This window comes from Nicotiana sylvestris, chromosome 9 (genome assembly GCF_000393655.2).
Source record: "Nicotiana sylvestris chromosome 9, ASM39365v2, whole genome shotgun sequence".
Taxonomy (NCBI): domain Eukaryota; kingdom Viridiplantae; phylum Streptophyta; class Magnoliopsida; order Solanales; family Solanaceae; genus Nicotiana; species Nicotiana sylvestris.
Window position 1 is genome coordinate 103,062,789 of NC_091065.1, and position 12,674 is coordinate 103,075,462.

General features: G+C 37.8%; 3 protein-coding genes across 3 annotated transcripts; 1 reads left to right on the forward strand and 2 right to left on the reverse strand.

The window, feature by feature from the left end:
* Positions 1-106: 106 nt before the first annotated feature.
* Positions 107-1,364, reverse strand: LOC104224687 (uncharacterized). The gene is made up of 2 exons (XM_009776369.2): positions 1,236-1,364; positions 107-793 (listed from the first exon to the last, which is right to left on the reverse strand). Exons 1-2 carry the CDS (start codon positions 1,285-1,287, stop codon positions 192-194), a joined length of 654 nt encoding a protein of 217 aa, XP_009774671.1. The 5' UTR covers positions 1,288-1,364; the 3' UTR covers positions 107-191.
* Positions 1,365-2,642: 1,278 nt separating this feature from the next.
* Positions 2,643-3,342, forward strand: LOC104224685 (calvin cycle protein CP12-2, chloroplastic). The gene has a single exon (XM_009776368.2). The coding sequence runs from the start codon at positions 2,694-2,696 to the stop codon at positions 3,081-3,083; it is 390 nt and encodes a 129-aa protein (XP_009774670.1). The 5' UTR covers positions 2,643-2,693; the 3' UTR covers positions 3,084-3,342.
* A 997-nt stretch (positions 3,343-4,339) lies between these two features.
* On the reverse strand, positions 4,340-5,918 carry LOC104224684 (bZIP transcription factor 53-like). Its single transcript, XM_009776367.2, has 2 exons — positions 5,851-5,918; positions 4,340-5,456 (listed from the first exon to the last, which is right to left on the reverse strand). The coding sequence occupies exon 2, from the start codon at positions 5,091-5,093 to the stop codon at positions 4,659-4,661; it is 435 nt and encodes a 144-aa protein (XP_009774669.1). The 5' UTR covers positions 5,094-5,456; positions 5,851-5,918; the 3' UTR covers positions 4,340-4,658.
* Positions 5,919-12,674: the final 6,756 nt, after the last annotated feature.

Here is a 12,674-nt window from a genome sequence, read left to right on the forward strand (position 1 = left end):
TCCGCTGAACCTTTACGTTTGGAATTACATTGATGTCACATATTGTAGTTTGCATCAAATTACACAAGACTACAACTGAATTGGAGAAATGTGAAACTTGTTACAAAGTTCTAGGCTTTTACCAATAAATTGTTGCTCTAACAAGCAATAATATTAATTCAAGCTTTTAATTACAGAGAGAAGGTCTTTCACTAGCTAGGAACCAACAAAAGTGAGTTGCTTTCTCCATCATTCTTAGTTTTCATGAGTTGATGTAGATATTGCAGCCCAATTCCCACATCATGCAACATTAGGCCTAGCCTCCCACCAATCCAACTACCAAATTGGCTTCCCAAAAGAAAACCCAACCACCTAGTTTTCCCTTCTCCAATAATTCCTCCAATATAAGACCCCAACAATGTACCAACACTTCTAATAATTGCCTCACCCAATGTGCCACCTACATATATTGTCTCAAAAAAGTCCCATCCAGATGAAACCATTGGCCCCATAATATGTTTTGCTTGTAAAGATGCTCGTTTGGCCGCAGCATTTCCCACTTGCTGTCCTATTTTGACTGCATCTTCAAGACTTTGTCCTTTGGACAAGTTTTCTTGGACTGCTTCTTTTGTTGCTTCATTCCTCACTTTGTGCACGTATATTGCTCGAATGTAGTATAAATAGATCTTCACTAATTCCTTGAGTAAACAGCCTATGGTTCCGTAACTCATGTCAAAACAGTTTATGAATGTGAATCTTTCGGTTTTGCTCCTCGAAGTTGATTCTTCTCCCACCAACTGCCGGCATTTTTCAGCTGCAGTAGAGAAACATACAAAATAGGGTCATTAAATGAAGATATTACCAGCTTGAAAATCTTACTAGCCTATGATAAGAACAATAATTACACCTCAATTTCAAACAAATTGGAGGTTAATTATACGAATTCTCATTAATTACTCATGTAGCTATTTAAGTTTGTCTCAATCCAATATATTAAAATTTAGCTTCCAATCAAGCACTAGAAGTTATCTATATTTTGTATAAATCTCAAAACTAATATGAGGCTCTTAAAATAGGACACCACGGAAGAAAAAGATTTGTAGGTTATACATATATAACACACACACACACCTATTGAATATTGCGTAAAGATTAAGTTTTAAATCTATATTTTCTAAAAAAAAATAAAAAAAAATTAAACTTATTAAATTTAAATCATAAATCTGCCGCCGGAAGTTGATCGAGAGTAGATGTACCTATGAAACTCAGAACAAAAACTGATGTCAAAGAGAGCAACTGTGCCCTCATCCTTATAGAAATTGTCTGCTTCTTTCTTCTCGAAACTCAAAACCCCGATCGAAAAATTAGTTTTTGGGGTTAGAACATGGATGGGATTGAGTTTAAAAACGTAAAGATCATAGAGCCTAGAGGGAAAAGAATCTGATGTCATGTCGTAAAGGAAAAGGAAAGCAAATAACAGTGTCCAGCCTCGAGGCAAAGGAAGAAAAGATGCCCCGGAAACAGGAAGGCTTTAGGCTCAAATTAAGCACACTCAATTCACTCCTCTGTTTAATTAGAATTTCCATGTTTCCTCCTTCCGCGGACACCCCCATCTTAGTTTCTTCCACAACATTTATAATTCAATGTCCTAAATTTGGAAGCGACATATTGCATTATACCTCTAGTAATCAGTTGGATTAGCCGATTAGGTAAACGTAAGAGATACACTATGTAAGTATATTCTTCAAGGTATATGAGAATATGTTTACGTAACAGAATGATTTAAATGAACTGATTATTGATTCTGTATTATCATGCTTATGCTTTCGATGATTAATTAGCCACATCTAGCTAAACTTTTTCTTCCATATCTTTTTTTTTTTTTTTGTGATTTACAAGAATAGATCGTGTCATTTGTTTTCTTAAAGTACCTATGTCAACATCATGGATGACATGGAATAACAAGTGCATGGAGGTCGATAAGAAAAAAACAAGCAGCTCCTTGGATTTTTCGAAGTTTGGACTTTTTAGAGCCTCAATTTTGCTGAAATATCGAAATTTGGAGACGTGAGATTCACCCAGTCACCGCTTACGATTTAATTTATATACACTGACAAGTATAAATAAATTATAATATTATAAATTTAATTTGACAGTTATATCATGTTATATGCTTTATTTTTCGAGCAACTCCTTCAACTTATTGTGAGCATTACCTATGGTTATTTTGAATTTAAGGTATTACATTGACGCTTTAAAGTTCTATTACACAGTAGTGTATAGAAGTTAAACTCAGACTGTTTTCACCCTTTGTTCACACTCCAATTTTGAAAAACTGATTAACAAGGACTATCCAACTTCTATTTAAGAAGAAACTAATCCTTGTTTGATTTAATCAATCTTGAATTTCTGTGAACGGTACAAATTCCGTGACCAAACTGGACCATCATCTAAACTCCAACTAACGCACGGAATAATATCAAGCTTTATGCTTTAGATTTTGTATTTTCTAACATAAAGATCCTAGAGAAACAGACCACATAAAAGACATTTTACGACGTGCATGTCCAGCAGTGGCTATAAAAATGATAAGAAATGTGCGCTCAATAGTCGTTCCATGCTCTGTTTATATATATGTACCTTCTCATACATTAAACATCATATCATACAAAAGATCACTAAAACAGAAGGAAAAAAGAAAAGATCTTCAGAATATGGCAACAATTGCTGGTGTTAGTCTCACTACTCCAAGAGTATTGGCCAACAAATCCAATTCTCCCAAAGTTGAGCCCTTTAAGTTTCCATGCCTTAACAATCCATGGAAGAATTCAGCTCAATTTGGGTCTAGTAGGATGTACCTCAAGCCAGTGTCAGCAGCACCAGATAAGCTTTCTGACCTTGTGGCTGACAGTGTCAAGGGAGCCGAGGAAGCATGCTCAGAGAATCCAGCTAGCGGTGAATGCGCGGCGGCTTGGGATGTAGTGGAAGAGACAAGTGCAGCAGCTAGCCATGCAAGAGACAAGCAGAAGCAGAACTCTGACCCTTTGGAAGGTTACTGCAAGGAAAATCCTGAGACTGATGAGTGCCGTGTATATGACAATTGATTATGGTTGTTTGTGTTTCCAAGCAGACTTCTACTTCTTAACTACATACTTATATTTCATGCCATGTGTTTTAGTCCTTTAAATCTTGGATGCTCTAAAATAGGCTACTCATATCATATGTATGATGAAAAAATTCTTCCTATTTAGCTTAGTATAAATACGATACAAACCTATTGAATGTGGTGTTTAAGGATGGTTTTGTTATATGAATTCATGGTATAACAAGAAATTAATTAGTAGTTATCTATATTTCTTGAAAGTCTTTGTCTGCTGTTTTACTCGATCTTATCGCGATATTACTAGTAGTATCATTTATATATATTTTTGTGTGAGCTGGAATCTTTTGTCTGTTTATACCTAGCTCTCAGAAAGTCTGAAAAGATACTTTTAGAGAGACTTTTTGTTATAAAGAATACATAGACATAATTGAGACCGATAATAGAGGACAGGGCGAAGCTACATTATCCTAGGGTAGTCAATTGAAAATCATACCAAAGAAAGTGAAACTGACGCAGCTTATGCTTATAAATCAGAAGTCATTATTCAATACTCTGTTCTCATGCTCGAAATCTTGGTGCTGGACATCACATTTCCAACTCTCAACCAACTTCCCCTGAACTAAGAATCATTTGACTTCCGCTTTCTACCTTAAACCATCTACTGTATGGTTTAGCTAAGACGATGATAACATTAGATTTAGCTCGATTTGCATAGTCACTATGTAGCCATTAGTCAATTGTCGATTATCTTTTGACATGATAAAGATTGCCTTTGGAACAAAGACTAACAATATATGGTAATTTATTTCTTAGGAATCTCCACAAGGCAGTCAATGACCAAATATTAGAAGCCTATAAATTGGCCTCAGCGCATGAAATATAATGAAATGGCAAATCTACCCGTGTGATGTAAATAACCTTTTACGAGATGCACCTAAAAATGGAATTATACATAATTCTCCACAATTTAACAATCCGTTCAGCTATAGATGCGCAACTTTTGTCGACAAAATAGCCAAGAAAAATTTCAACGGGGATTATGATGTTTGATTTTAGAGTAAGCTCCATGTTCCATTCTTGAACGTGTACAGTGTTCTAAGAATAAGCATAAAGAGAGTTGTTTGTGAAAAGCCTTGCTCTGTATCACCAACCTCCAAAAGATCCAAACAATCAACACTGCCCCCAACATTGTGACGAACAGATCCACAATTACCCACAACCTTGGAGAATGCGCAAAAACAACAATGGCCAATCTCGTTGACATAAATGATTTATTTATAAAACTGGAGGCAAAGATCATTGACACGGCGCTAGAAACTGCTAACCCACCAGAGCTAAACATTGGAGTACCAACAACACCGAAACTAACACCAAGCTAATACAAACAGAAACTACTGACCCACATTGACAATAAACAAAAAAACAGTGACAGACTGCAAAAGGGATAATGTAAGCAACCCCTGACAAGGTCCACTTCCACTAAGGATCGCATACTCCAATCCAAGAGCAAAACAACACCTGATTAAACAAGAATTCAAGCTAAGAGCAGAGTAGTTCAGAACTGCAGAGCAGCAGCTCAAAACTGAAACATATCAGCAGAAGCAGTGATGGGTTGAATTGGGCAAGGAAGCTGCCAGGGCTCAAGCAAAGTGTCAGGAATTTCAGGGATATCCACAGCTAGTCCATTAGCATCAGCCCAGAAACGAGTGAGCGAATTGAGAGAATCCAAGCGTTCAGTCAGTTCTGCCATTTGAGCCCTCAAGACATTGTTCTCCGCATCGAGGGTGAGGTAGTTTCTTCCCACAGCATCAATCTTCTCGCGCCACAGAACGTTCTGATTCTGTAGCTGTGTCATTTGGCTCATCAACTCCTCCAAATGCTGCTGCTTTCTCATCCGTGACCGCCTTGCAGATTCACGGTTGGACTCCATTCTCTTTCGTTTTCTATCGTCATTTGTGGCATAACGTTGGCCATCAGAACCTGAACTAGCCGGTTGCTGTGTCAAAGCCATGTCTTGTGTATCGTTCCAGTCAGAGGCTAATCAGACAACTATTGGAATTCAAAGAAGGGGGAGGGCACTATTGCTCTTGCTAGGTTTTGCGAGTTAGGGTTTTCTAAGTATGGAATTTCTATAACAAACTGGACAGGAAAACAAGGTGTGAGGGGGGCTAGTTCATGAAAACACGTAGAACCAGTACAGGAAGACTACGGAGAAAGAATGCATAATACGAATTCGACGCATGAGGGTCATGAAGAATTGGAAGCTAACATATAAACTATTTGTGAAACCCTAATTCAATGGGTTAATGAAGAATCCAAAGTATGTGTAGATCCAAATCCAAACAGTATCTGCAGCAATTAAACGCAAATCAATCTGCAAGCCAAAAACAGAGCAGCAAAATATTAGCAAAATCGCCAAAAATAGACAAATTTAACAATAACTGAAGCATAATATTTAAATAATCAACCCGATCCCAATATCCTTCTCGATCTATTCGGGTCTAAAAGAATTCACCACATAATCAAAATTAGGCTGATTCTACAACAAAAATATTGAAGCCACCGAAATTTATAATTTTAAGAAACACATATGCGGCAAATAGGAAGAACAAATAAGAGAAACAGCAGCAAAAATGAAAATTCATATACAAACAAATTAAAAACAGAGGAAATGAAAACACAAGCAAAAAGGAAAACAGAGAAAATGAACAAAAAGAAAACAATAAAATGAAAGGATAAAGGAGAAAGAGGAAATAATTGAGACATACCAATAGGTGTGAAACCGAAAGTAGGCGAAAGAAGGTCTGAAAGACTGTGGAGAGCGGGTTTATATAGGTGAGAGGAGGTAGGTTTTTTGGTAAATATAAGCATTTTATTACGTAGTGGTTGGCGTGTAAATTGAAAAAGTAGTGATGACAGCTAATCAAAAAGAAAAGATTATTGGTATATCCGTAAGCGACGCTGGAATCTTCCCTTCCTGTGGGCGATGTTTTCCAAAAAGTGAAAAAATATATTTTGTAATAAGTGAAAAAAACTTTCTAGTGACTTTTTGTTAAAAAATTCTGAAATTTTTAATTGTTCGTGAAAGCTACTTTTATACTAGTGTTTTTTCAAACTTAGAGAGTATTTGGGTACGTTTACAGGGTGGATTATAAATATATTTTGGCTTATTTATACATCTAGCAAACACGTAATGTTCCTGTTCATTAGTCACGATAGGTGCCACCTTCTAATGGAGTGCATATAAAATTATTGTGAGACTGTTGTTATACGACCATTTCCTCTTTAAGTCACTGTGCTTAGGTTAAAGCCTTCTTCCTTATATGACTAGTCTTTCATTGTAGTACTTAAGGACCCTCTGACTCTTGTAAAGTTGTGAACTTATTATATCGTATATTCGACGGAATTTTTGATGTCCTTCCTCGCCTATAATTATCCATAGTTACTTACCTCCATGCCCTTGTACTTGTAGGTTGCTTCTGAGCTGATATTTTGATTGCCTTCTCAGTGCCACTCTCTTTTATCTTCGTAACACTCATATGGTACATTTAACTACCCTAACTCCTATCTGAATATTTCTCAAGTATTACAATGTCATAACTGCGGGGCTGAATTCCTCATGTTAGGGTTCACTATGTTTATCTTTCACGATCTATTGATTTGTTTGTATCCTCTTGTCTAGCCATAACTAAGCTCTTCCTGAGTCAATTATTGACTACTCGTTGGCCCATTCTCATATCAGTATTCTGCGTAATCATTCTTGGGTTATTTCTTTTGTCTTAACTTACCTCTCGCACTGGCTCTTTATTTATCAATAACATCCTGGGCAGGAATCCTTACTTCCTTTCCTTGACGTCGTGTTTGCATAGTGTTCTGGAATCGTAGTATATCTATAGGCTTTGAATAAGTGCAATCTCATACCTTTTTCATTTTCTATCGCATTCTTCCTTTACCATTCTATAATTACTAGAACCATTTAGTTCTGACTTAATTCCACATCACTCCATATCCCCCCCCCCCATTTAGGGGAGTACTAAGAGTTGGAGCTACGATGACCAACCTATAGATGTTTTACCTCTTCATCTTTGGGTCCTTTCACATCATCGATGACCCTTACTCGCCTTGTGGTAATCCTTCTGTACCAAGGATAACAAAATTCCTTACTTGCGATGGTGACACTTAGTGTTACTGTCACATATAATCTTTTAAACTTAACTTCGCTCACATTGCTTGTTTTAGGGAAGCGTCTTCCTGAATGACCATTCTCTGAATTTCTCATGAATCTTCTTCTGTTGTACATTCTATTATCGCCGGAACGCAATATGAAATTCTCATGATGCTGACTATTATCAAATCATTCAGCCCCTAATTCATATTTAGTTATCTTGTTCACCGGCCCATACTGATTTCTATTACTCTAGGGTTTAACTCTCCCTTCTGGTAGTCGTGTTGGAGTCACGAACTTATTTCTCGAAATGAGGATATGACTTTATGGCATATACTCTTTTGTTGTCTCAAGGCCTGGCTCCTCCCGTATTTTCCTTCACTTGACTATATACTTTGTAATACCGTCATATTTTTTTTTATCTACCATTATCATCCATGCATACATCTTACTCATAATGCTTCATTAACTCTCTTCTAATTTCTTGCTAACATTTCTGTCTATCACTTTATTATGAAAATTTCAATAGAACATTCTTTTGCTTTTAGCTCCCCTTGATCCATCTACTAGCTCTTCGGGTTGCCTAACATTCTTTCTTTACTAGGGACGAGAGCCGCACTAAGGTAATATTTATCCCTTCAAGGCTTCCAGCGCCTTCTTTATAGTACTCATATATAACTATACTATTTTAGAGTGCACCATCTGAATGTCTCAAGGAGATTTATTATCACTTTTGCAATATCCTAATGTCAACTAATGCAAATAATCCATCCACCATTTTGGGTTACTTTAACCCCAGTCGGATCCTGATATCCCCTCCTTCTCTTAAACCATATATATTATCTCACATAGGGCATAACTGGGATTGGTGTGGCCAATTGTACATACCTCTGTTACTATTGAAGGTAACTCAAAAGGCTTATATTCCTCTGCCTAAATTGTAAATACTGTTAACCTTCATTAACTGGGTGCCTCGTAACTTTCTTCATCTTGCTTCATTTGCTTGTTGAAACTTGTATTTATCTTCTGAATTTCTCATTGTCTTTCACTATAAAGGTGGATAAATATTCTTGCCTTAAGGCTCCTTATCAAGAGGCTTACACGTCTTAGTACACGCATGATCTACTGAAGACCTTACATTTACTTATCACAAGCATCATGAAAAATCGAGTTCCTCTGACTCAACTTTTCCATAGCCACATTCAATATCTTACGAACTGTCTTTCTGGATGTAGGTATCATCTTATTACGAATAAAATAGAAGTTAGGAATTTGAATTCTTACAACTGAGCTCTACCACACGATCTAGAGTAAGAAGAAAGAGGGGCAATCCTAAATACCCTGTAGTCTCCTACTTATAAGTATGGTGCACGACACACCCATAAACAAGACTCTACTAGACACGGCTTGTAGACTCCCTAAGACAGAACTGCTCTCATACCACTTTTTTCACGACCCAAACCGATGGACCGCGATGGGCACCCAGTGCCTTACTCAACCGAGTTCCAACATAACATATCTTTCATACTACATCATCATGGGTAAGTGGGCCATATGAGGCAACAATATTAAAATGTTAGGGAACACTCGATAAAACACGACATAACCAGATATAGAAACTTATACATATGACATACGGGCCTATAAGTCCAATATGATCATTTGTAAATCCAAAACATAGGCCGACAAGTCCATACAAGTATCTGTATACATGACATTTGTCTACAAGCCTCTAAGAGTACATAACATCACAAAAGGTCGGGACAGGGCCTTGCCATACCAATCAATACATGTACTGATCATATTGACTAAATAACTAACTCCGGAGCAAATGGATCGCACCAATATCTTCTGCTGAGATGATAGCCTACTTGGAGGACTCTCAACCTGTCTATCAGACCTGCGGGCAGCATCCCCGGACAAAAGGGACGTCATTACAAATAATGTACCGAGTATGTAAGGAATGAAAATCAGTAAATAATAGACATAAGAAAAACATGGAGTAAAAAACTCAACAAGTAAGTCTGAATAACTCTGTGAATCATTAATATTATAATGTCATGAATATGCGTATAAATGTCATACCATGCATGAGTATATGCATTCATAACATCATCAAGCCTATGAGGGCATCCTATCATATCATTTCGGCCACTGTGGGAAAATCATCAACGTATACCAGTTGATCAGGTGGTGGTACGTATATAATGCCGTAACTTTTTCCCATATCCCATATACATATATACACATATATACGCATATATAACGTCATCTGGTCATGGGTCAATGTGCATGTATAAATGAATGCAATGCATGAGAAGTACATCAATAAAATCTTTCGGAATGTCATAAGACCATTATGCCTCTGATTAATATCATGAAATGAACTTTATCAACTTACGTATTTTTTGAGACCCATGAACAGACGATATAAAAATAAGACATATGGGGAATCAAGAACATAAGCATATTTAGCATTTCTATGAATAGAGTCATTTATGGAAGTTTTACATTTGCTCGTTTCGTTTGCATTGTACGGATCATGCCAAAAGGAAAGAAGGGATAGCCTTAACATACCTGAACCGATTCTCTTGACACCTTCTAACACAATCCGTATGATATTATTGAGAAAGATTGCACCAATTTCCTTTAGAATCGCAAATCCCACGTTGCTATAGTATTAGATAACCTTCGTATGAAACATTTGAAGCTATTACGTTGCTATTTCAAATCAACATCTTTGTTGAAGCTTATCACGTTCCATTCCATGTCTTTGTGAATTTGAAGAGGCATTCTTAATCACATCTTTCCTTCAAAAATGAGATAAGGAAAGCTCTTAAGTTAATAGAGGTGAGCCATTCATTTTGGTGAATAAGAGGGGTTATTTTTTTACCTTTAGGTGTGGGCCTCACTAGGATGACTAATCCTTGCCACCTTGAAGAATGATTCAAGAGTCACTTTAGTTGATTTATGTTGTTGCCACGTTGATGTTTACCCATTCCTAACTAATTAACCACCAACACCTTAATTAATTTGTTAATCCCCTATTAATCAATAATTATCCAATTATCCACATAATTAGGAATTATCTCAAATTACTTAAAATAATACTCACTTTTAACACACTTTGTACACCTGGTTATGTGGTACCTTGTATGGCTCTAGTCCATAAATACTGGGTATTATAGCTTGGACCGTATTTTATCTCAAAGTGTGCAACTTCTACGAAACTCATTTTCTTCAATTCGCTTACCCTCTTATCTTCACGAATTTACTTATCACTTGTTTGAAGTAACATAATGCTTATAATCTCAAAATAATCTCATTCCCGAACTTACGTAGATTAACTTACGATGAAACTTTAACATACGAAAATGCGGGATGTAACATCTCATTTTTCGAGCTTCCATCAATTTATTTGTGGCGTACTTTCACGTACGAAAACATGGGGTGTAACACCCTCAGATTTATGCGATTGCGAACGACACCATCCGTTCGCGATGAACAAAACGTGTGGTCCAGCTTCCGTCTTATAGACACTACGTGAACGCAGCCTTGTCCACGCGTTCACGAAGAACGACATCACACAACTACGCGTTCGCATACTCCTACCTGTTAATGGGAAGAAAGAATCCTTCCACTGCCTAGATTAGCCTACGCGATCACGAGACCTCTCTCGCAAACGCGATGAAGAAAGGTCTACAACAAAAACACCAGAAAATCTGCTATCTTCCAAAGTCCAAAAATGATCTGTTGAGCATCCGAAACACACCCGAGGCCTTTGGGACCTCAACTAAACATACCAACAAGTCTCAAAGCACCATACGAACTTAGTCGAGCCCTCAAATTATATCAAACAATTCTAAAATCATGAATCACCCTCCACTTCAAACTTCAAGAACTTGAAACTTCAAATTTCTACAACCAATGCCAAAACCAATCAAACCACGTCCGATTGACCCCAAATTTTGCACACAAGTCATATTAGACATTACAGACTTATTCCAACTTCCAAAATTGGAATCCAGCCCTGATATCAAAAAGTCCACTACTGGTCAAAATCTTTAATTGACTTTCGCCATTTCAAGCCTAAATATGCTATAGACCTCCAAAATATAATTCGGACACACCCCTAAGTCGAAAATCACTCAACGGAGCTAACAGAATTGGTGAAACTCCATTCTGGAGTTGTCTTCACATAGTTTCGACTACAGTCAAAATCCTAAGACTTAAGCTTCTATTTAGGGACTAAGTGTCCCAAAACACTTCAAAAAACCAAAACAAAACCTCCCGGTAGGTCACATAAGCAGAAAGAGATACGGGGGAAGGGGATCAGGGCTATAACTCTTAAAATGACTTGCCGGGTCGTTACATCCTTCCCCTCTTAAAACAATCGTTCATCCTCGAACGAATATAGAGACATATCTGAAACGTTAAAAAGATGAGGATAACGGCTACGCATATCCTGCTCGGTCTCCCAAGTTGCCTCCTCCACCGGCTGACCCCTCCACTAAACCTTCACTGATGTAATGTTCTTTGACCTCAACTTTCAAACCTGCCTGTTTACAATGGCCACTGGCTCCTCAACATAGGATAGATCCTTCTCCAACTAGACTGAGCTGAAATCCAACATATGAGATGGATCATGGTGATACTTCTGGAGGATAGAAACATGAAATACCGGATGAACTCCTGCTAGGCTGGGAGGTAAGGCCAGCTCATAAGCAACCTCCCCAACTCGTCGCAACACCTCAAAGGGACCAATATACCTTGGGCTCAGTCTGCCCTTCTTTTCGAATCTCATAACGCCCTTCATAGGCGAAACCCAAAGCAAGACCCGCTCTCCAACCATGAATGCAACATCGCGAACCTTCCAGTCTGCATAACTCTTCTGTCTGAACTGGGTTGTGTGAAGTCGATACTGAATCACCTTAACCTTCTCCAAGGCATCCTGAACCAAGTTTGTACCCAATAATCTGCCTTGACCAACTCAAACCAACCTACTGGAGACCGGTACCGCCTACCATATAGAGCCTCATACGGTGCCATCTGGATGCTCGACTGATAACTGTTGTTGTAGGCAAACTCCACAAACGGCAAGAACTGATTCCAAGAACCTCCAAACTCCATCACACACGCACAAAGCATATCCTCTAGTATCTGAATAGTGCACTCGGATTGTTAGTCCGTCTGAGGGTGAAATGTTATGCTCAGCTCCACTCGAGTACCTAACTCATGTTGTACGGCCCTCCAGAATCGTGATATGAACTGCATACACCTGTTAGAGATGATAAATACTGGTATGCCATGAAGCCTAACAATCTCATAGATATAAACTTCGAGCTAGTTGCTCGAAAGAATAGGTAGTCATCACAGGAATGAAGTAAGCTGACTTGGTCAGCCTATCCACAATCACCCAAACTATAT

Bases quoted from the DNA above. Each gene is read 5' to 3' on its own strand.
- LOC104224687 (XM_009776369.2), bottom strand. From the start codon at position 1,287: ATGAGGGCACAGTTGCTCTCTTTGACATCAGTTTTTGTTCTGAGTTTC. The intron at 794-1,235 runs GTACATCTACTC...TCTCTACTGCAG, and splicing joins TTTTGTTCTGAGTTTCATAG to CTGAAAAATGCCGGCAGTTG.
- LOC104224685 (XM_009776368.2), top strand. From the start codon at position 2,694: ATGGCAACAATTGCTGGTGTTAGTCTCACTACTCCAAGAGTATTGGCC.
- LOC104224684 (XM_009776367.2), bottom strand. From the start codon at position 5,093: ATGGCTTTGACACAGCAACCGGCTAGTTCAGGTTCTGATGGCCAACGT.